The sequence below is a fragment of the Bombina bombina genome, chromosome 3 (genome assembly GCF_027579735.1).
Source record: "Bombina bombina isolate aBomBom1 chromosome 3, aBomBom1.pri, whole genome shotgun sequence".
In the NCBI taxonomy this organism is placed as follows: domain Eukaryota; kingdom Metazoa; phylum Chordata; class Amphibia; order Anura; family Bombinatoridae; genus Bombina; species Bombina bombina.
The window spans coordinates 370,725,146-370,749,954 of NC_069501.1; the positions used below are offsets into that span (position 1 = coordinate 370,725,146).

General features: G+C 40.0%; 1 protein-coding gene across 1 annotated transcript in view; it reads left to right on the forward strand.

Annotated features, from left to right (window-relative positions):
* Positions 1-18,719, forward strand: part of ATG3 (autophagy related 3) — a 166,487-nt gene extending 147,768 nt beyond the window's left edge. The window contains exons 12-13 of the mRNA XM_053706504.1: positions 4,367-4,435; positions 18,505-18,719. Of these exons, the coding sequence (XP_053562479.1) occupies positions 4,367-4,435; positions 18,505-18,586 (151 nt within the window). The 3' untranslated portion in view covers positions 18,587-18,719. The remainder of the gene's footprint in view (positions 1-4,366; positions 4,436-18,504) is intronic.
* The last annotated feature ends 6,090 nt before the right edge of the window (positions 18,720-24,809 follow it).

Below are 24,809 nucleotides of genomic sequence, written 5' to 3' on the forward strand. Positions count from 1 at the left end.
ATTCTTTGGAAAAATCCTTACATTCTTTGGATGTGGTGAGAGCTTTGAAATATTATGTTGAAGCTACTAAAGATTTCAGAAAGACTTCTAGTCTATGTGTTATATTCTCTGGTTCTAGGAAAGGTCAGAAGGCTTCTGCTATTTCCTTGGCTTCTTGGTTAAAGCTTTTGATTCTTCAAGCTTATTTAGAATCGGGTCAGGCCCGCCTCAGAGAATTGCAGCTCATTCTACTAGATCAGTCTCCACTTCGTGGGCTTTTAAGAATGAAGCTTTAGTTGATCAGATTTTCAAAGCGGCAACTTGGTCCTCTTTGCATACATTTACTAAATTCTACCGTTTTGATGTACTTGCTTCTTCAGAAGCAGTTTTTGGTAGAAAAGTTCTTCAGGCAGCTGTTTCAGTTTGATTCTTCTGCTGATGTTTTAAGTTTCTTTTTTTCATGAGAATATCTTATATTTTGGGTTGTGGATTAATTTTTCAGCATATGGCTGTTGTTTATTTGTATCCCTCCCTCTCTAGTGACTCTTGCGTGGAGTTCCACATCTTGGGTATTTGATATCCCATATGTCACTAGCTCATAGACTCTTGCCAATTACATGAAAGAAAACATAATTTATGTAAGAACTTACCTGATAAATGCATTTCTTTCATATTGGCAAGAGTTCATGAGGCCCACCCTTTTTATGGTGGTTATGATTTTTTTTGTATAAAGCACAATTATTTCCAATTCCTTTGTTGATGCTTTTTACTCCTTTCTTTATCACCCTACTACTTGGCTATTCGTTAAACTGAATTGTGGGTGTGGTGAGGGGTGTATTTATAGGCATTTTGAGGTTTGGGAAACTTTGCCCCTCTTGGTAGGATTGTATCGCCCATACGTCATTAGCTCATGGACTCTTGCCAGTATGAAAGAAATTAATTTATCAGGTAAGTTCTTACATAAATTATGTTTTTGTCTACTTTGCATCCATGGTGAGGACCAGAGAGAGCCAAGATAACTAGTATTTATATCCAAAATGCATACATTTCTGTATCTTTGCTCATATACCTGGATAATACTCACTAGGCTCCTTACTCTATTATTGTCCACCCTGTTCTGAACAGAACAAAAAAAATGAAGGGGGGTCAGTAAGGGAGCCACCGTTAAAGGGATAGTGTACTGTAAAATGTGTTTCCCCTTAATATGTGTTCCAATGATTTGTTACACCAGTTGCAGTGTATGGAAAATCTATCCTCTAGGTTTATTTTTGTACGCAAAATATAGCTCTTTGAAACCACAAACCATTACAATGGAAAAAAAGTTGCAGGGAGAGCAGATTTTATTGTTGTATCACTTTATATAAAAACAAAGGCATCCTTATCTGTAAAAAAAAAAAAAAAAAGAATTTAAAATTAACAATTAAGTACCAATCTTTCCCACCACTACTGGGAGTGCAATTTATTTTTCTGGACCTTGTACCCATTACTGCAGTATTTTAAAAATTTAGTATAGGTGTACATTTAAATTTACAGTACTGAAAACTATTCACCAAAATATTGGCGAATCGATTAAACCCTCTACTTACCAAGGTTATACACTTAGATCAAGTGGGGTTTGTCTCCGGTAGAGAAGCTCCAGACAACACCCGTAAAGTGATAGACTTGATTAATCTCGCCACAGTCAGAGGGACGCCTTCTCTGTTTCTAGCTCTGGATGCAGAGAAGGCGTTCGACAGAGTTAATTGGCAATATATGTTTGCGGTCCTCAAGAAAACAGGTATTAGGGGTGAATTTCTTGACGCGATCACCAATCTTTACTCATCCCCTACGGCATTCATTAGGCTATCTGGCTACCAGTCCCAAGCAATACAAATTAAGAACGGCACCCGCCAAGGCTGTCCACTATCCCCCCTACTATTTGCCCTCTGTATTGAGCCTTTGGCAATTAAAATAAGAGATGATCAGAATATAGCAGGTATTAACGATGGAGTAACAGACCACAAATTATCCCTATTCGCGGATGATATCATCCTGTCACTGACTAAACCACTGTTATCTCTTCCCCCCCTATATCATATAATGCAACAATTCAGTAACCTTTCAGGTTACAAAATAAATGAAGACAAGTGCGAGGCCTTAAGCATCAAACTTCCACAGCATACAAAAAAACTACTGGAACTCAATTTTGCATTTAAATGGGCCAAGAAGAATATTAAGTACTTAGGGATAAATCTTCCAACTAACATACATAGTCTCTACCAATCTAATTATACACCTATGTTCAAGCATATTAGAGATTTAATCAGTAAATGGACTAAACTTAAAATATCTCTGTACGGCAGAATTATTACCACTAAAATGACACTATTACCCAAAATATTATACTTGTTTAGAGCCCTCCCCATCTCTGTCCCACTCTCAGAATTACACAAACTACAAAGAGATTTACTAAAATTCATCTGGCAAGGGAAAAAAGCCAGGATCAACAGAAAAGTAATGTGTACAATTAGAAACGAAGGAGGGGTAGGAGTGCCTAATTTAATCTCATACTATCATGCCGCAAGAATGTCACAGACCATACAATGGTTTAAAGATAATAGTAAGAAGAGTTGGACCCACATTGAGTCGAACATTCTAGAGACAAACTTCCTTTCCCGGGCGCTCTGGGCCCCACATCTCTCAAAGCACAAACATAACAGAAAATTTATTGCGATTGAACACACTATCCACATTTGGAAATATCTAAATTCGAAATACACTCTTATCAGAGATAGATCCACACTAACCCCTTTAGTAACGCTTGGTACCTCAATAGACATAGAGATTCAGCAGAAATGGTCCAATAAAGGGCTTTATAGAATAGCTGACGTGATTACAGCTGATAAAGTATTATCTTTTGAACAATATCATAACCTAGATGTTAGTGACAAAAACATATGGTATCATTACTTGCAACTGAGGTCGAGGGCGATTGAGATACTAGGTATGGCGAAACCCCCCCCAAACACAAAACTAGAAACACTATGCCTTACAACCATTCAGATATCGGGAGTGATATCAACCTTATACTCAATCTTTAATTCCACAGAAAACAAAGAAAAAACACAAACCATCAATAGATGGGAACGAGACATAGGTAAAGTCTGGCCACTTGAAACATGGTTTACAAACCTTAAAAATGGTGCCTCCTTTACGCAGAACGCTCAACTTAGAGAAAATTTCATAAAAATTGCATTTAGATGGTACCTCCATCCCACAAGGACACATGAAACAGGGGGCTCACTAACACAGCTTTGTTATAGAGGGTGCGGGGAAAGAGGCACATATATCCACATGTGGTGGGAATGTGAGCAAATTAAGAAAACCTGGGACTACACCTCACGACTATTAAGTGCAATCTTCCAAAAACAAATAACATTAACGATAGAGCAAGCTCTGCTTCATTTCCCAATCCCAGGAATTCCAAAGACCCACCTTCAACTAGTCATGATGGTATGCACGGTAGTTAAAATCAGCATAGCCCAATTCTGGAAATCCACCCCACCTGACGTTACCTTTATCTATAACAAATTAGAGTATCATTACAATATGGCAAGCGCAGCAGCTGAAACCCTTAACGATACTGAAAGATTCCTTACAAGATGGGAACCTTTTGTAATGTACCATGAGTCAAAAAGAAAAACCACCCAGAATAATACTCATGCCCCAGACCCTACAATTTAAAACAAGAGCCGGGGCCCTCAATGAGGACAAACGCAAGGATGGTATAGAGCACATAAATACCTTGTTTTCACTGATCTGTAAACTATGGATAGATTTTATTTCAGCTAAGGTTATATACTGTAAAAGATGAACATTACGAAGAAAAACGATTGACACATGTATTTTATTTTATTTTATTTTATATTATTTGATTTTACTTGTTTTTGTTATATGTAAAACTTCAATAAAAACAATTCAACATAAATTTACAGTACTGTCCCTTTAAGGTGGAAAGGGATTGGTAATTTATTTAGTCTCTAAGTGGTCACTCGCTGGTGAGTAGTACCCAGGGGTAAGAACCAAGATATACAAATATCTTAATTTGAATATATTTTTTCATTTTGTAAACTACCCAGATGCCTTTATACATACTGATTATTACCTGAATTGTTCAAATGCAGAATAGTTTTTCACACCATTAACCTTGTATACATGAAATTATATTTATCTAATACTCCAGTTGTCTTTTTTCATAATTTATGATGGGGTATTTGCAGGTTTGAAGCTAAATAATAATAGTTGATATTGTTAAGTTGCATGCTTTGCTGTTTTTCTTGTGGGTTCAAAATATTTGCATTTATTATACAGCAGACTAACAATGTAAACATATTTGCTTTTTTCCCAGACATGCTGAAGTTATGAAAAAAATAATTGAGACAGTTGCAGAAGGTGGAGGAGAACTGGGAGTCCATATGTATCCTTTGTAACATTATTTTTTATGTAAACGGCTATAGTTCTCTGATTTTCTCGTGATTACTTGTGGAAGCTCACTGGTAGGTATTTAGTCTTACATAACTTAAGCGTAGGTAGAAACTTCATAGACGTCTTGACTTTTCTTTTCCTCAATATATTTTGTCCACTTCCTTCTAGGTTTAGTTCTGTTTCTAGACATTTAAAGTGTTATTGATGTAGCCCCCCTACATCCTGTAGTGGTGGGTGTGTTTGGTTTGTTCTGTTGTCAAGACGACTGTGACCTCCTTGTGAAGGATTTCCTTCTGCTGTAAAGGCATGGTGATCACTGAACATCCTTTTAGGGCTTTCTGTAGCCTATTACTTGCTGCCCCTTTAAGAATTATGAGAATCTGTGGATTATATCTAAGGCAATTTTTGGTCACTAGCTGTACTTTCAGTGAGGACTCCTTAGTCATAGATTAAGGGACAACATATGTTTGAGGAAGCAGGAAAGACAATGCAAATAATTTTCGCTCTAGTCCAGCTCTGGTTACATCTTAGGTATATCTTCAGTTTTATATATTTTTTATTATGGGGTGTAAGTGATTTGGGAGACGGGTTTCAGTCTCTTTAAAGGGACACTAAACCCAATTTTTTTTCTTTCATGATTCAGATAGAGCATCCTATCTAAGCAACTTTCTAATTTACTCCTATTACATTTAGCCACCAATCGGCAAGCGCAACCCTTGTGCTGAAACAAAAATGGGCCGGCTGCTTAGCTTAGAATCTTGCATTTCAAATAAAGATAGCAAGAGAACTAAGAGAAACTGATAATAGGTGTAAATTAGAAAGTTGCTTCAAATTGCAGGTTTTATCTGAATCCTAAAAGAAAAAAAATTGAGTTTAGTATCCCTTTAACTGTGTCCTGTTTTTGCCTTTGTTAAAGAGATGTGAAAGTTATGGGATTTGTTTTATATACAGTATGTATGGTATATATCAGCAGTTATGCACTGCATTGCAAAAGATCTGCATACAAAATATTTATTTTTACTCTTGTAAAAGCCTGATAAGTATGTTTATCTTATGTCCTCTGCAAATAGAGAACCAAATGAGCTCCTGCACTGTTTAAGTGACCAGTTTGTAGCATATTGCAGAGTCTGTTTTTGAAGTCCGGACAGGTTTGTCATGTGCATTATTAGGATAGAATAGCATGTTATTATTGGTTCACTCTCTTTTTTTCCATAATTCCTGCACTGCTTCAGCCTTTCTTGTTGGGTAGGAACTTACCAATATGTTGTTTTGCTATGATAAAAGGTGCTTCAGAAGCCCCTATAGGAGAGTATAAGAACAAACTCCACAGATAAACAAGATTTCATACATAAAAATTCTGTTTATTGTGGAAAGATCATGTAAACTACATTATATGTATACTGTTGTGGTTGCATATTATTGCTTGAATGATACTACTGAAATGGATTTGAAGGCTTCCTTTTAACCTACAGCAGATTAACATGGATAGACTTCATAGTTTGTAAGAGTTTCCATTCTCTTCATCCTTTTAGGTTTAAAGGCACTCAAAATAGGTTCTTGCTTGGCAATGCAGGAACTGACTAAAGTATGAAGAGAAGGGGGGTATACTGTATGAATGTTAGGTTGACACCTATTAATACTTCTGAGAGGTTCCTCCATCTGTTCAATGGACAAGAAGACTACTACCCACCTCTTCTATTAAGTTAATAAATCTTTTTTTGTTATAGATTCTAAAAAACATTGATGCAATGAAGAACAAAACTATATACTTAATTTTCTTAGCTCCTAGTCTTTATTTTTTTTATAACCTGGGACTAAGGGGCTATATAGAGTGTAGCGTGGGTTGTCTGGGCACAGGACAAAGCATTCCTAAGATAAAGTTGAGGACAGTTCAGAGGGATGTGGCCAGCTTAGTTGTGCAGTTTGGTCATTCTGAATAGTACTTGAGTGTTAATAGGTAATTCCAGGGTTTCTCACTGAGAAACCTGGACCTAAATAGTCCAGGAAAGAAAGGAGGAACAGTAGGCAGAAGGAAAGAGTTCTCAGTTTGGAATAGTCCTGCAAATTGCTGGACAATTGAGAAATCTGTTGTATGAGAAAAGTTGTTTTACATTAAAGGGACATGAAACCGAAAAATGTTTAATATTCGGATAGAGAATACAATTTCTTTCCTAAGATATGGTTAGACCACAACTTCATCAATTACTGTTGGGAATATCACTCCTGGACAGCAGGAGGATTCAAAGAGCACCACTTTGTGTTGTTTTAAAAGATAGATAATCCCTTTATTATCCATTCCCCAGTTTTGCATTTACCAACACAGTTATATTAACATACTTTTTACCTCTGTGGTTAACTTGTATTTAAGCATCTTCTGACAGCTCCCTGATTACATGACATTTTATTATCTATTGACTTTCATTTTAGCTAATTAGTGCAGTGTTTGCCACAATCCGCAGACGTGATCACAATGTTATCTATATGGTTTACATGAACTAGCTCTCCCCTGTTGTGAAAAGAAAATTAATAAGCATGTGATAAAAGAGGCAGCCTTTTAGGTCTATGCCAACAGAACAAAGCAAAATTGGTGATAAAATTAAATTGGAAAGTTTTTTAAAATTACATGCCCTATTTGAAACATGAAAGTTTTCTTTGGACTTGACTGTCCCTTTAAGTATCACTTCCCTTCCCATAAACCCCAGTCATTCTCTTTGCCTTCGGTGCATGGAGGAGGTGAAGTTTTTGGTGTCTGAAGAAAATTGAATTTCTCTACTTCAAGCAAGATTTTAAAGGGACACTGAACCCAAATTTTTTCTTTTGTAATTCAGAAAGATCATGCAATTTTAAGCAACTTTCTAATTTACTCCTATTATCAATTTTTCTTCGTTCTCTTGCTATCATTATTTGAAAAAGAAGGCATCTAAGCTTTTTTTTGTTTCAGTACTCTGGAGAGCACTTTTTTTATTGGTGGATGAATTTATCCACCAATCAGCAAGGACAACCCAGGTTGTTCACCAAAAATGGGCCGGCATCTATACTTACATTCTTGCATTTCAAATAAAGATACCAAGAGAATGAAGAAAATTTGATAATAGGAGTAAATTAGAAAGTTGCTTAAAATTTCATGCTCAATCTGAATCACGAAAGAAAATTTTTGGGTACAGTGTCCCTTTAACTAGTTGAAAGCCGGAGTAGGTTTACTCTGATCTTTCCCTCTCAAGTCTGGTTCTAGACGTACTCCACATCAGCCTCTTCAGTAAGGCAGTAGGGCAGTGGTGGCTTTAAAGTGGTTAGTAACTTGTGAGGTGGGCCTTGCTGCGTTTTCCTAACACTTTGCTGCCCTAGTATAGTAAGCAAGAGTAGGTTTACTCTGTTCTTTCTTTTTTCTACAGGCCTCTGTGAGGAGTGGCTTCCTCTCATGCCGGGTAAGCTGTCGTCCTGCTGGACGGCTAGATGCAGGTAAGTGCCTTTTCTGCAGGGTGCAGGCACTTTATATGTATGTGAGAGAGACATTGACTCTTAATGGTGTTAGCCCTCCTTTTGATATGTAGATCTTGAAGGGGTTAACCTGCCTTACTGCTATGTGGGTATGTTAATACCCTATCGCTATTTAGGTATGTTTGGTCTGGTTGGCTAGCCCTCATATGCTCTTTAATCATTATCTGAGTAGGTCTTAACTGTTTGAAACGTACGAACAGTTTCTTTTCAGCATTTTGTGCCGTCCCTTAAAATTTCTGCTACTACAGAAAGGAGTAACGCTCCGAGAGCGGTATTGATGGGAAGTTTTTTATGGAGACTTAGACTCTGCCTTTTAATAAATTTTTCACTGTATAACTGAATGCCTTTCAGAACGCAGAAGCGCTCCGTTATTGTGAGAAGGACTCCGACATATTGTGCGCCTTAGTTATGTGACTCCGCCTCCTTCTTATAATGGAGACCGGAGCGGCATCATTTTCCTGCCTCCTTATCCATCTCAGAACGGAGAGGCGATATGGGCTGTTGATTGAGGCAGCGGGCTCAGTTTGAATGGCTGACTTTAAATAATTTAATGAACCATCATATTGGTTCTAAAGACTATCGTTTTTGTTTACTCAGAGCAGTGCTTTATACTAATAGTGAAAGGCATATATTATTGAGCAAGTCATTAATAAATAATGCCAAAACAGCACAGTGGGCTAATGAACTATATATTGGTATATATTTTATGTCCTGTGTTTTATTGCTTATAGACCTTAATAATTTAGTTTAGGTCTGAGCAATTCTGTCATGTTTTTGGATTTATTACCTAGTACATCTCAAGGCATTTTAAGATCATTTAAAGTGGAGTTCTGCCCCCATGTTATGTCAAATATTTACTCATATTATGTCTCTCAGGATGATACTGTTGGGCAATGCCACAGTTTCTCCTTAAATGTCCCAAGCCTTATGGCGTCACATACAGTGCCCTGCGTTTCCCTCTCAGTCTCCTGGAGGAGCTTATTTGCTTGCAGAATTATTTTTGCTCAGGTATCTTCTGCGATCTCTGTGGCATTATCTATCTTCCCTATGCTAATGGAAAATAGCAAGAGGAATATTAGAGATTCAGATAGTAAGGTTTCTGTTCCACCTGCTGCTACACAGGTTGCCCTTCCTCATAAGTCTGATGAGGAGGATACTTGGTAGCTTCTGAGGGTAAAATCTCAGATTCGGATAGTATAATTCCTTCATCTGATGGTGAAGGGGGCTACCTTCAGATGTATTCTTAATCACCTTGTGTATTGTTAAAGGAGGTTTCTTTCTAATAACACGGTGAGTCCACGGATCATCATTAATTACTGTTGGGAATATCACTCCTGGCCAGCAGGAGGAGGCAAAGAGCACCACAGCAGAGCTGTTAAGTATCTCTTCCCTTCCCATAAACCCCAGTCATTCTCTTTGCCTCTAGTGCAAGGAGGAGGTGAAGTAATTAGGTGTCCTGATTAAGATTCTTCTATCAAGATTTTTTTATTTTGAAGTCAGAGCAGGATTGCTCTGATCTTCCATCACAGATTGGGTATAGCTGTACTCCACGTTCGTCTCTTCAGCAGGACTGTGGTAGCTTTAAAGCAGTTAGGAACTTGTAAAGTGGGCTTTGATGTGTTTTCCTAACATGTTGCTGCCCTGGTATAGAAAGCCTGTGTAAGTTTACTCTGTCTTTCTCTTTACACAGGTCTCTGTGAGGAGTGGCATCCTCTCATACTTTGTGAGTCGTCTGACTGCCGGACGGCTTTGTTCTTCTGGGGCTAGAAGGCTGGCACTGATGGGGTTAAGGACCCTCTGCTGTTAGTGGGACAAATCCTGAGGGGCACTTTAGTTATGTGTCTTGAATACTAGGGGTTAATCTCTTTCATAGTAAGGAAGGGCTTAACCACCTTGAGGCTTATATTTAATTTTAGTACTGTTGATTGTTAACCTGTACTTGGTCAGCTTATGATTCTGAGAAGAGAGCGCATAGGGCGCCATTTCTATGGAGCTGCATAGCTGAGAAAACATAATGCTTTATGAGAGCAATTTCTCTGAGTTTAGGTATTCTATTCCATTTATTTAGGAAGCGGTGCAATGCCTTTTATAACTTTTATTTATGTCTGTACCCTGCAACAATTGTACTAAACTTTAGGCTGTAGCTTTTGTGCTCTTCATCTCCATGCCGTCTTTGTGGTCCCGCCTCCTTCTCGGGTAGGAGAAGCGACATCTTGTACTGCAGTCTCTATGACTCTGCCTCGTTCTCCGGCCGAGGGCGGAGCATCGTTTCTATTTTAAACGGTCCTGGATGTTGTGAGGCAGAGTCGAGCAGAAATCCTTTTATGGTTTTACAAAAGCAGACTCTTCACTGTAATTATGCAAACGGAACTTGTATTAAGTTACAGTCTGTTGGGTTTAAACTTTAGAGGGCTTGTGTTTTATCATGTTTTTTATTACAATCTGTGTAAATAAAAGGATGGAAAATGTCTCCAATTTTCACCGTTTCTCTCAGGGATTACAAGAGAAAAAGAATGTGTCTTTGAACGAATGGAAATCCTTTTTTTGTTCTAGTGTGGTCACAATTGTAATTTGACTGCATACATATCCCTTAATTATGTTAGAGTTCATTCATAAAAGGAAATATTATCATGATTCTATAAAAAAAAGTGTTTTGCTAATGAATGGAACAGAGGTCTGTTCTTAAGATTTTTATAATTTCAGCAAGTCTGTATATATTTTAAGTGACAGGGTAATTTTAAATAATTTTAAGTATTTTTAATTAATTATTTCCAAAATTTATTTTAGCCTCATGTCTCCCTGGATGATGCTGTCTATGTTAATGCCACATCCTCTCCTCATACATCCCAGATCCTTTTTTATGGCGTCGCATGCAGTGCATGTGACGCCATAAAAGGAGGAGTTATTTGTTGCAGAAATGGTATCTGTGGCCTTATCTGCTTTTCCTTTCTTAAAGGGAAATCGCTAGAGGAAATTTATTTAATCAGATAGTAAGGTTTCTGCTCCGCTTGCTACTATCATATTGCCTTCCTTATAGTCTGATAAGGAGGATAGACGGTAGCATCTGAGGGTTAAATCCCCGTTTCGGACAGCATAATTCCTTCATGTGGTGCTGAAGTAGTTCTTTTCAGATTCAAGCCTGAACTCCTTTTTATTTAGGAAGGGCTACTTGGTAAACTTCGACTCTCCTGTCGTTGTCAATCCTCAAATTTCCAGTGAATTTTATATTTACTAGGATTTATTTGTAAAAATTTTCCTGTTCTCATCCTTGTTAGGAGAATTCTCTCAGGTATGGGAGAAGTTAAGGATCCCTTTTCCCCTTCTCCTGTCTGTAATAAGCTGTCTCCTTTTAGATATCATGGTGCTTAAAGTAGTAGGGGCCATTGATATTCTGGTCAAGAGAACTTCAATACTTATATTAGGATAGATGTTTGTTTAGGAACCTTTTATTGACAAGTCCGGCATCCTTTTGGTGCGACACCTTGTCTGATTCCATTTTAGTGGACTCCATGAGGAGATCAGTGTCAGAAAGGCTGTTAGGCCAATATTTTATTTCTGTTACTGCTTTTCATTCCTTTGTAACTCAGGAGAAGTCTTCCCCTTTATCTTCCAAGCAGGAGCAGTCCAAGTCTTCTTGGATACCCAGTCAGTCTTGGATCAGGGGGAATTAAAGAAAACCGCAGCTACCTCTCATTTAGCATGAAGGTTTGCCCCAGAAACCGGATTGGATCCTGGAGGGGACAGTCTATCTCAGGGATCTAGGAAACTTGTATCCAGGCAAGATAAAAACTAAGGAGCTATAGATTTAGTATCCCAAGGTTATGGATTTATATCAACTCCTATCCAGGAGTAGGTTCCTCTTTCCAAGTATATCTGTAGCCCAGATAAAAAAAAGGCGTTCTTGAAATGTGTTCAGAATCTTCCTCCCTGGGAAGAATTGTTCCAGTTTAGGAACAAGGTTTAGCTTCTTTTCCATTCTGTTCCAAATACTTTTCGTCCTAATTTAGACATGACATGTTTAAATACGTTTCTCTGAGTACCGTCCTTCAAGATGGAGACTATTCACTCCATTCTTCCTTGGTACAGGAGGGTTAGTTTATAACGGCCTTAGACCTAAAAGATACGTACCCTCAGTTTCCCATTCAAAGGGATCATCTCAGATTTCTGAGTTTTGCCTTTTTCAGTTTGTGGGCCAACATGGCTTTGCAACAGCTCCCAGAGTTTTCTCAAGGTTTTCTGGGTTGTGATTCGGTTCTGGGATTACAGTGGCGTCCCTCCTGGACATCCCATGGGTCCAGGTGACATTTTTCTACAAACAAGATCTCCTTGGAGGTTTTTGTTGTCTTTCTTCGTTCCACGAATGGAAGTGGAGCTGGAAAAAAAAGCTCCCTTGTCCCAGCTACATGGGTATTCTGCTTAGGAATTATTTTTGATCCTTTCAATAAAGTATTTTCTGTCGGAGGTCAGGAAGGCCTAAATCCTTCCTCTTGCCTCCTTCTTCTGTCTACTGTTCAGCCTCAGTGACTCAGTGTACGATTCCGTTTGGGAGTTCAGCAGTTCTGCTTGCTCAGTCATTGGAATGGGGCTGTCGACATTTTTTTTTTCCCCGCAGTGGTTTTAGCAGGATCTTTGGCCTCAGGACTCATGCTTTGGAGGCCTTCCTGGGTGTTTTTTGGACCGCGGACACCAGCCTGCTGGGCTGGGGAGGTGTCTGGGACTCGTTGAGACCCGCCGGGGAATTAGCTCAAATGGTAGAGCGCTCGCATATCAGGCAAGAGGCATCTACCCAATGGAGGTTCCCAGATTTGGTTCTGATATGGTCTCGTCAGAACACCAAGTTCCCAAGTTCGGTTCGAGGCTGAGAGATCCTCAAGCCTTTCTGATAGATGCTCTGACAGTTCCATGGAACTTCAGGTTAATTTCCTTCCTTCACTGTTTGTTCTCCTTCCACAAGTCATCGTTTGGATCTAGTAGGAGAGCGCATTAGTTTTCTCCTAACTCCTGCTTGGCCTCGCAGGATCTGGTAGGCGGATCTAGTAGAGATGTCGTCTTTACCTCTGTGGAAACTTACGCTGAGGAAGGATCTTCTGCTTCAGGGGACTTTCCTTCATCCAAATATTGTTTCTCTGAATCTGACTGCTTGGAGATTGAATGTTTGTTTTTAGCTAAGTGTGGGTTTTTCGAGACCACAATTCAGACTCTTAAACCTATCGCTAGGATGATTTACTGTAGGATATGGCAGGATCTTATCTTTTCTCCAGGTAGTCCTTGAGAAGGGGTTATCTGTTAGTACCCGCAAGGGTCAGATTTCAGCTCTTTCTATTCTGCTGCTCAAGCGTCTGGCGGATGTGCCGGATCTACAATCCTTTTATCAGGTCCTGGTCCGAGTCAGGACTGTGTTTAAGTCAGTTGCTCCCATGGAGCCTTAACCTTGTTCTTAAAGTTTTTCTTCAGGCTCCGTTTGAGCCTATGCATTCCATAGATATTAAGTGGTTATCTTGGAAAGTTTAATTTCTTCTGCTCGGAGGGTTTCCGAACTCTCAGCTTTGCAGTGTGGTTTTCCGTATCTCGTATTTCAGGCAGATAAGGCAGTTCTTCGTACCAAGTTTGGTTTTCTTCTTAAGGTTGTTTCGGACAGAGATTTTAATCAGGAGCTTGTTGTTGTTCCTTCTCTCTGTCCTAATCTTTCTTCTCATAAAGAACATCTGTTGCACAACTTAGATGTTGTGCGGGCCCTTTGATTTTATCTACAGGCTACAAAGGACTTTCATCAGTCTTCTATATTGTTTGTTGTGTTTCTGGCATTAAGGCCAGAAGACGTCTGCCACTTCTCTTTCTCTCTGGTTGAGAAGTGTTATTCGTAGGGCTTATGAGCCTGCTGGACTGCAGCCTCCTGAGAAAATTACAGCTCACTTCACTAGGGGGGTGTTTTCTTCTTGGGCCTTCAAGAAAGAGGCCTCTGTAGAATGGATTTGTAAGGCAGCGACTTGGCCTTCTTTGCTCACTTTTTCTAAGGTCTAGAAATGTAATACTTTTGCCTAGGCTGAGGTTTCTTTTGGGTGAAAGGGTCTTACAGCAGTGGTACCTTCTGTTTAGGTTACCTGTCTTGTCCCTCCTGTATCATCTGTGTCCTATAGCTTGGGTATTGATTCCCAACAGTAATTAATGATGATCCGTGGACTCACCGTGTCATTAGAAAGAAAACAAATTTTATGCTTACCTGATAAATGTATTTATTTCTTGACATGGTAAGGCCACGGCCCTCCCTGTTTTTCAGACAGTTTTTTTTATATAAACCTCAGGCACCTCTGCACCTTGTGTTATTCCCTTTCTCTCCTTTTCCTTCGGTCGAATGACTGGGGTTTGTGGAAAGGGAAGTGATACTTAACAACTCTGCTGTGGTGCTCTTTGCCGCCTCCTGCTGGCCAGGAGGGATATTCCCTACAAAAATAAATGATGATCCGTGGACTCACCGTGTCAAGAAATAAATACATTTATCAGGTAAGCATAAATTTAGTTTTTTAGCTACTGGAGCAACTCCAACACGCCTGTCGTTGTCAACTTGAAGAACTATTAGTCAACTTAATAGTTGCTTGAGGTTACTTCTTTTGTGGAAGTGTTTTCCTGTATGTGCTAGGCGATTTTTCATGGGAATGGGATAAGTCAGGGATTCCTTTTTTCCCCGTCCCCTGTCTTTACAAAGATTTTTTTGTCACTGTCTCCATTAAATATCGTGGCGCATGGTGCCTAAAGTAGTAAGGCAATTCTACTCTGGCTAAGAGAACTACGATTCCTAGATAGGATAGCTGTCCTTTTCAGGTTTAATGGTCTAAGCTGGAGGCTTCAATGGAAGTTGTATTGCCACTGTGTCAAGTGCAGCATCTCATGGTGCGATGCCTTGTCTGATTCCAATTTGGTAGGAACTCCATTAAGGCGGAGATCCAGTACAGAATTTAGACTCTTAGACTAGCCAATTCTTTTATTCTGATGCTACCATGCAGATTTTTTAGCCGGGAGCTAAGATATCTGGCTTTGCTGTGCTAGCCTGCGGGGCTTTGTGGCTATGTTCTTCGTCAGTGCATTTTTCCTCCGAGTCCAAGTTTCTGGTGCTTCCTTACAACGGTAAGACCTGGTTTGGTCCTGATCTGACAAGAGTATTTTTGATATTAAAGGTGGAAAAGGGTCTTTTCTACCACAAGACAAGATGAATAGTCCTAAAGGAGTTTGGCCTCAATCCGGGATCGGTCCAATAAGGGAGCTGATCTCTCTGTTTGTCTTCAAACATAGATACAAGATGTCCCAGATAGGCCTAGGATTCTATTTATTCCTGTTCGTAATTCCAGAAAAAGAGGGAATTTTTCATCCGATGGTAGACCTAATGTGTCTCAACAAGTTTTCTCAGGGTACAGTCCTTCAAAATGGAAACCATTGGTTCCATTCTTACTTTTGTCCAAGAGGGTCAGTTCATGATGACCATAGACCTGGAGGATGCATGTTTTCAAGTTCCTGAGTTTTGCCTTTTTGTCAAACATTTTCAGTTTGTGGCTTTTCTCTATGGCCTTGCCACGACTCCCAGAGGGGGAATTGCTGTGGTGCCCTTCCTGGACAACATAATGGTTCAGGCGCCATCTTTTCAACAAGCTAACTCTCATCAGAGACCTTGTGGTCTTTTTCTTCATTCCCACGGATGGTAAGTGGATCTGGAAATTAGTTCCCTTGTTCTAGCTACAGTAGTAGTTTTCTTAGGGACCATATTAGTTTTCCTATCTCTGCATATATTTTTGACAGAGGTCAGAAAATCAAGGATTCCTTCCTCTTGCCTGTCTCTGCACTCTACTGTTTGGCCCTTCAGTGGCTCAATGTATGGAGGTAATTGGTCTGATGTTTCATTGGATATAATCCCTTTGATCGATTTCCATCTGAGAGTCTGCTTTTGTGCATGCTCAGATAGTGTAACGGAAGTCATGTGGTTCTGTATCGGAGGATATATCTATCGACATGAGATTCTTTCCTGCAGTGGTTTTCTCAGGAGCATCTGTCTCGGGGCACATGCTTACGGAGACCTTCCTGAGTAATAAGTGACCACGGATGCCAACCTGCTGGGTTGATGACTATGGACTTGGGAGGAGACTGCTCTCTCCATAACCATCTTGGAATTGAGAGCAATCTACAATGCTCTGATGGCTTGGCCTCAGTTGTCTTTGGCCTATTTTTTAAGGTTCTGTGTTATCAATCACCTGGAAGGAACCTGGAGTTCCTTAGCCATGATAGAGATGGCATGGATTGTTCAGTGAGCGGACGCTTGCAGTTGCTGTCTGTCATCCACATTCCAGGAGTGGATACTGGGAGCGGACTTCTTGAGCAGTCAGACATTTCTGTTCTCCAGGTTAACCCTCAAATGGTGGGTGCTGGATTTGGATTAGATGGCAGTATGCCAAACTTCCAAGGTATGTTTTAAGGTCAAGAGATCTGCAGGTTGCCCTGATACTCTAGCGGTTTTGTGGGACCTCAGTCTGACTTTTGATCGTATCAAATGAGAGAGAGCATGGATATTTTCAATAGTTCCTGCATGTTCTCGCAGGATCTGGTATGCAGACCTTGTGAAGTTGTCATATCTCCCACATTGGAGGTTGTCCCTGAGGAAGGACCTTCTATTTCAGGGTCCTTCATTCTATTTCATGTATCTGAAGCTCTCTGCTGGAAATTTAAGGCTTAGTTCTGTATAAGCATGGTTTTTCTGAATTGGTCATTGAGACCATGCTTCCGAATTGCAAGCCGGTTATGGTAAATTTTACCATGAGGTATGGCGTAAATTCCTTATTGGTGTAAATCCAAGGGCTACTCTTGGAAGAAGGGTCAGGATTCCTAGGATTTTGTCCTTTATCCTGGTAGGTCTGGAGAAGGGTTTGTGAGTCTTTCTGAAGGGTCAGATTTCTGCATTACCCTTTTTGTTGCACAGGTGTCTGGTGGATGTGCAAACTTTGTCAGGCCCTGGTTAGTATCAGGCCTGTGTTAAAGTCTGTTGCTCCATCATTGAAGTCTTAGACTTGTTAAGGTTTTGGTACGGGCTCTGTTTGAGCCTTTGCCTTTCATAGATATTAAGTTGTTATCTTGGAAGATATTCTTTCCTTTTTCTTCTCCTCTGCTCGGAGAGTTTTGGAACTCTCGGCCTTGCAGTGTTTTTCGTCTTATCTTGTTTTCGAATATGGCAGTTTTTCATCCTAATTGGTTTCGTATAGAAATATTAATCGGGAACTTGTTGTTCCTTCTTTCTGTCCTAAGACTTATTTTATTAAGGATCTTTTGTTGCACATCTTGGTTGTTGTGCGTTCTTTACCCTTCTGGCATCTAGGGTTTTTCACCAGTCTTCTGCCCTGTTTGTTTGTTTCTCTGGAAAACGTAAAAGTCTGAAAGCTTCTGCTACTTCTATTTTTCTCTGGTTGAGAAGTATAATTTGTTTTGTTTATGAGACTGCTGTTCAGCAGCCACCTGAGAGAATTACGGCTCATTCCACGAGGGCTGTCTCCTTTTCTTGGGTTTTAAGATGAAGTTTCTGTGGAACAGATTTGCAAGGCTGCAACTTAGTCTTCTTTGCATACTTTCCAAATTTTACAATTTATTTCTTTTTCCTCGACTCAGGTTTCTTTTGGGAGAAAGGTTCTTTAAGTGGTGGTGCCTTCTGTTTAGGTCTGCCTGTCTTGTTTTCCCTCCCTAGTCATCTGTGTCCTCTAGCTTGGGTATTGATTCCCATCAGTAATTGATGACGTTGTGGACTCACCATATCTTAGGAAAGGAAACAAAATTTATTTATTGATGAATGTATTTATTTCAGATATGGTGAGTCCACGACCGCACCCGTTTTTATTAGGACAGTTATTTTTAACTAAACGTCAGGCACCTCTACACCTTTGTATTATTCCGTTTTCCATTTTTATTCCTTTTTCCATTTACTTTCGGTCGAATGAATGGGGTTTGTGGGAAGGGAAGTGATACTTAACAGCTTTGCTGTGGTGCTCTTTGCCTCCTCCTGCTGGCCAGGAGTGATATTCCCATCAGTAATTGATGACGTTGTGAAAGAAAGAAATTTATCAGGTAATAATAAATTTTGTTTTTTAAAAATGTTTCCAATTTACTTCTATTATCAAATTAGCTTCATTATCTTGCTATTCATTGTTGAAGCGATATCTAGAAACGTAGCGTGCACATGCCTGAAGCACTTAAATTGCAGGAAATAGTGCTGCCATCTAGTGCTCTTTCTAATGTATAACATTGTTGCAAAACTGCTGCCAAATAGTACTGCAGACACGTGCACACTCCTGAACTGACTTTTCTGCTTTTCAACAAAGCATAACAAGAAAACAAAGAAAATTTGATAATAGAAATAAATTGGAAAGTTGTTTAAAATTGTATGATCTATCTAAATCGGGAAAGAAAGAAAAATGGGTTTTATGACAAGGAGACAGAATTAAGCTGTTTTCACTAATATGAGTGTTTTGATGTTTTTGTTTGTTTTATTTATAGCCAACCTCTCAAGTGACTTAGTTTCCTTAATCTTATCTCCAGGTACCTTCTTATTTTTCTAAAATTTGTACAAGCTGTCATTCCAACAATAGAATATGATTACACACGGCATTTTACAATGTAAATCATACACATGTGCATTTTTAAAAAGATAGTTCCATAACATTTTTTTTGGTTTTTCCATACTTACAAACATGCAATGTTTCTGTAATGTATAATAAGCTTCTTTTGATTAAATTTCTGCATTTAAATTAAAATTGTGCTTTATTCTTTCTTCAAAATTCAGGAAACGCTTGCTTAAACCCTCTAATACTTATTCAGGATACTGCTTTATAAGGAGTCAAATATGTGAGGTTAGAAAAACTCTTTTGAAGATTAGAATTAGTTTAACAATTGATTGTGTGGTGCATATTAAAAAAAAAAAACAGTTTGTCAACCACAGAATGTCTGAATGAAGTAGAAACAGGTACAATTATCAAGAACTATAACAGTAATTCAGCAACAGGATCAACTGCATTGCATATCTGCTATAAATATAAAATATATGACCAGGCTGTATACATTTCTCTAGTAAGGTGTATCCAGTCCACGGATCATCCATTACTTATGGGATATTCTCACTTCCAACAGGAAGTTGCAAGAGGACCCACAGCAAAGCTGTTATATAGCTCCTCCCCTCACTACCATATCCAGTCATTCTCTTGCAACTCTCAACGCGCATGGAGGTAGTAAGAGGAGAGTGGTGAAAAATAGTTAGTTTATTAACTTCAATCAAAAGTTTGTTATTTTAAATAGTACCGGAGTTGTGCTATTTGTTCTCAGGCAGAGATAGAAGAAGAATTTGCCTGAGTTTTCTATGATCTTAGCAGGTTGTAACTAAGATCCATTGCTGTTCTTACACATGTCTGAGGAGTGAGGTAACTTCAGAGGGAGAATGGCATGCAGTTTATTCTGCTATCAGGTATGTGCAGTTATGAATTTTTCTAGGATTGGAAATGCTAGAAAATGCTGCTGATTCCTGATAAATGTAAGTTAAGCCTGAATACAGTGATTTAATAACGACTAGTATCATGCTTATTCTCAGGGGTAATACCCTTATAAATATGCTATATAAAACGTTTGCTGGCATGTTTAATCGTTTTTTATATATGCTTGGTGATAAAACTTATTGGGGCCTAATTTTTTCCACATGGCTGGCTGTATTTTTGCCTAGAAACAGTTTCCTGAGGCTTTCCACTGCTGTAATATGAGTGGGAGGGGCCTATTTTAGCACTTTTTTGCGCAGTTATAATTACAGACTGAGACATCCAGTTTTCCTCAAGAGTCCCCTGCATGCTACAGGACATCTCTAAAGAGCCTAAAATCGTTTATTGGGGAAGGTAGGAGCCACAGTAAAGCTGTGGCACTTTGCTGGGACTGTTAAAAAAACGTCTATGTCTTTTTTTTATCCGTTTTTTGAACTAAGGGGTTAATCATCCATTTGCAAGTGGGTGCAATGTTCTGTTAGCCTATTACATACACTGTAAAAATTTCGTTTGTGTAACTGCCTTTTTTCACTGTTTTTCAAATTTTGACAAAATTTGTTTCCCTTAAAGGCACAGTACCGTTTTTTTATATTGCTTGTTAACTTGAATTAAAGTGTTTTCCAAGCTTGCTAGTCTCATTGCTAGTCTGTATAAACATGTCTGACAAAACTCCTTGTTCATTATGTTTAAAGGCCATGGTGGAACCCCCTCTTAGAATGTGTATCAATTGTACTGACGTCACTCTAAGCAATAAAGATCATATTATGTCTTTAAAAAATTTATTACCAGAGGAATCTAGCGAGGGGGAAGTTATGCCGACTAATTCTCCCCACGTGTCAGATTCTTTGACTCCCGCTCAAGGGACTCACGCTGAAATGGCGCCAAGTACATCAAGGGCACCCATAGCGTTTACTTTACAAGACATGGCGGCAGTCATGGATAATACACTGTCAGCGGTATTAGCCAGACTACCTGAACTTAGAGGTAAGCGAGATAGCTCTGGGGTTAGACGAAATGCAGAGCATACTGACGCTTTAAGAACCATGTCTGATACTGCCTCACAATATGCTGAAGCTGAGGAAGGAGAACTTCAGTCTGTGGGTGATGCTTCTGATTCAGGGAGAATCCCTGATTCTGATATTTCTACATTTAAATTTAAGCTTTAAGCTTGAACCTCCGCGTATTACTTAAAGAGGTTTTAGCTCCTCTGAATGACTGTGACACAATTGCAGTGCCAGAGAAATTGTGTAGACTGGATAAATACTATGCAGTGCCGGTGTGCACTGATGTTTTTCCAATACCTAAAAGGTTTACAGAAATTATTACTAAGGAATGGGATAGACCAGGTGTGCCGTTCTCCCCCCCCCTCCTATTTTTAGAAAAATGTTTCCAATAGACGCCACCACACGGGACTTATGGCAGACAGTCCCTAAGGTGGAGGGAGCAGTTTCTACTCTAGCAAAGCGTACTACTATCCCTGTCGAGGACAGTTGTGCTTTCTCTTGTTAAGTGTAGTCAGTCCACGGGTCATCCATTACTTATGGAATATATCTCTTCCTAACAGGAAGCTGCAAGAGGATCACCCAGCAGAGCTTGCTACATAGCTCCTCCCCTCACATGTCATATTCAGTCATTCTCTTGCAGCCTAACTAGATAGGTCGCTGTGAGAGGTCTGTGGTGTTTTTTAACTTAGTTTATTTCTACAATCAAAAGTTTGTTATTTTAAATGGCACCGGAGTGTGCTGTTTATTCTCAGGCAGCATTAGAAGAAGAATCTGCCTGCGTTTTCTATGATCTTAGCAGACGTAACTAAGATCCACTGGCTGTTCTCATCTGAGGAGTGAGGTAACTTCAGAGAAGGGGAATAGCATGCAGGGCCCCCCTGCAAATGAGGTATGTGCAGTAATTATTTTTCTGAGGAATGGAATTGACTGAGAAAATACTGCTGATACCAATGTAAAGTAAGTTCAGCCTTAAATGCAGTGATAGCGACTGGTATTAGGCTGATGAGTGTGTGTACACTGAATGTATTTTTCTAAGGAATGGAATTGACTCTGAAAATACTGTTAATACTGAAATAATGTATGAGCCTTAACTGCAGTAAAAGCGACTGGTAGCAGGGTTATTAATAACAATTCATAACTTTTCAAATGTATGTTTAAAACGTTTACTGGCATGTTAATCGTTTTTTGTGAGGTACTTGGTGATAAAACTTATTGGGGCATGATTTTTACCACATGGCCATCTTTGTTTTCTGCATAGAAACAGTTTTCTGAGCTTCCCCACTGTTGTAATATGAGTGGGAGGGGCCTATTTTAGCGCTTTTTTCCGCAGTAAAAATTCAGTCACAATCTGTCTACTTCATCCTCCATGATCCAGATCATCCCTAGAGAGCTCAGGGGTCTTCAAAATTCATTTTGAGGGAGGTAATCAGTCACAGCAGACCTGTGACAGTGTGTTTTGACTGTGAGAAAAACGTTAATTATTAAATTGTTAATCCGTTTTTGGGTATTAAGGGGTTAATCATCCATTTGCTGGTGGGTGCAATCCTTTGCTAACTTAATACATTTACTGTGAAAAATTGGTTGCTATAACTATTTTGGTTCATTGTTATTTCAACTGTGACAGCTTTTTGTGCTTCTTAAAGGCACAGTAGGGTTTTTTATATTGCTTGTAAATTTATTTAGAAAAGTATTTCCAAGCTTGCTAGTCTCATTGCTAGTCTGTTTAAACATGTCTGACACAGATGAATCTCTTTGTTCACTATGTTTAAAGGCCAATGTGGAGCCCAATAGAAATTTATGTACTAATTGCATTGATGCTACTTTAAATAAAAGTCAATCTTTACATGTAAAGAAATTATCACCAGACAACGAGGGGGAAGTTATGCCGACTAACTCTCCTCACGTGTCAGTACCTTCGCCTCCCACTCAGGAGGTGCGTGATTTTGTGGCGCCAAGTACATCAGGGAGGCCCTTACAAATCACTTTGCAAGACATGGCTACTGTTATGACAGAAGTATTATCTAAATTGCCAGAATTAAGAGGCAAGCGCGATAGCTCTGGGTTAAGGACAGAGCGCGCTGATGATGTGAGAGCCATGTCCGATACTGCGTCACAATTTGCAGAACATGAAGACGGAGAGCTTCATTCTGTGGGTGACGGATCTGATCCAGGGAGACTGGATTCAGAGATTTCTAATTTTAAATTTAAGCTTGAGAACCTCCGCATATTGCTAGGGGAGGTATTAGCGGCTCTGAATGATTGTAACACGGTTGCAATTCCAGAAAAATTATGTAGGTTGGATAGATACTATGCGGTACCGGTGTGTACTGACGTGTTTCCTATACCTAAAAGGCTTACAGAGATTATTAGCAAGGAGTGGGATAGACCTGGTGTGCCCTTTTCCCCTCCTCCCATATTTAGGAAAATGTTTCCTATAGACGCCACCACACGAGACTTATGGCAGACGGTCCCTAAGGTGGAGGGAGCAGTTTCTACTTTAGCTAAGCGTACCACTATCCCGGTGGAGGATAGTTGTGCCTTTTCAGATCCAATGGATAAGAAATTAGAGGGTTACCTTAAGAAAATGTTTGTTCAACAAGGTTTTATCTTACAGCCCCTTGCATGCATTGCGCCTGTCACTGCTGCGGCGGCATTCTGGTTTGAGTCTCTGGAAGAGGCCATTCGCACAGCTCCATTGGATGAAATTATGAACAAGCTTAAAGCACTTAAGCTAGCTAACGCATTTGTTTCTGATGCCGTCGTACATTTAACCAAACTTACGGCTAAGAACTCCGGATTCGCCATCCAAGCGCGCAGAGCGCTATGGCTTAAATCCTGGTCAGCTGACGTGACTTCTAAATCTAAATTGCTTAATATTCCTTTCAAAGGGCAGACCTTATTCGGGCCCGGCTTGAAAGAAATTATAGCTGACATTACGGGAGGTAAGGGCCATGCTCTACCTCAGGACAGGGCCAAATCAAAGGCCAAACAGTCTAATTTTCGTGCCTTTCGTAACTTCAAGGCTGGAGCAGCATCAACTTCCTCCGCTCCAAAACAGGAAGGAGCTGTTGCTCGTTACAGGCAGGGCTGGAAAGTTAACCAGTCCTGGAACAAGGGCAAGCAGGCCAAGAAACCTGCTGCTGCCCCCAAGACAGCATGAAGAGAGGGCCCCCTATCCGGAAACGGATCTAGTGGGGGGCAGACTTTCTCTCTTCGCCCAGGCTTGGGCAAGAGATGTCCAGGATCCCTGGGCGTTGGAGATCATATCTCAGGGATATCTCCTGGACTTCAAAACTTCTCCTCCACGAGGGAGATTTCATCTTTCAAGGTTATCAGCAAACCAAATAAAGAAAGAGGCGTTTCTACGCTGTGTACAAGACCTTTTACTAATGGGGGTGATCCACCCAGTTCCGCGGACGGAACACGGGCAGGGATTCTATTCAAATCTATTTGTGGTTCCCAAGAAAGAGGGAACCTTCAGACCAATCTTGGACTTAAAAATCCTAAACAAATTTCTAAGAGTTCCATCATTCAAAATGGAAACTATTCGAACCATCCTTCCCATGATCCAAGAGGGTCAGTACATGACCACAGTGGATTTAAAGGATGCCTACCTTCACATACCGATTCACAAGGATCATTATCGGTACCTAAGATTTGCTTTCCTAGACAGGCATTACCAGTTTGTAGCTCTTCCCTTCGGATTAGCTACGGCTCCAAGAATCTTTACAAAAGTTCTGGGCTCACTTCTGGCGGTACTAAGACCGCAAGGCATAGCGGTGACTCCGTACCTAGACGACATTCTGATACAAGCGTCAAGTTTTCAAACTGCCAAGTCTCATACAGAGATAGTTCTGGCATTTCTGAGGTCGCATGGGTGGAAGGTGAACGTGGAAAAGAGTTCTCTATTACCACTTACAAGAGTTCCCTTTCTATAGGGACTCGTATAGATTCTGTAGAGATGAAAATTTACCTGACAGAGGCCAGGTTATCAAAACTTCTAAATGCTTGCCGTGTCCTTCATTCCATTCCACACCCGTCAGTAGCTCAGTGCATGGAAGTAATCGGCTTAATGGTAGCGGCAATGGACATAGTACCATTTGCGCGCCTGCATCTCAGACCGCTGCAATTGTGCATGCTAAGTCAGTGGAACGGGGATTACTCAGATTTGTCCCCCCTACTAAGTCTGGATCAAGAGACCAGAGATTCTCTTCTATGGTGGCTCTCTCGGCCACATCTGTCCAAGGGGATGACCTTTCGCTGGCCAGATTGGACGATTGTAACAACAGACGCCAGCCTTCTAGGCTGGGGCGCAGTC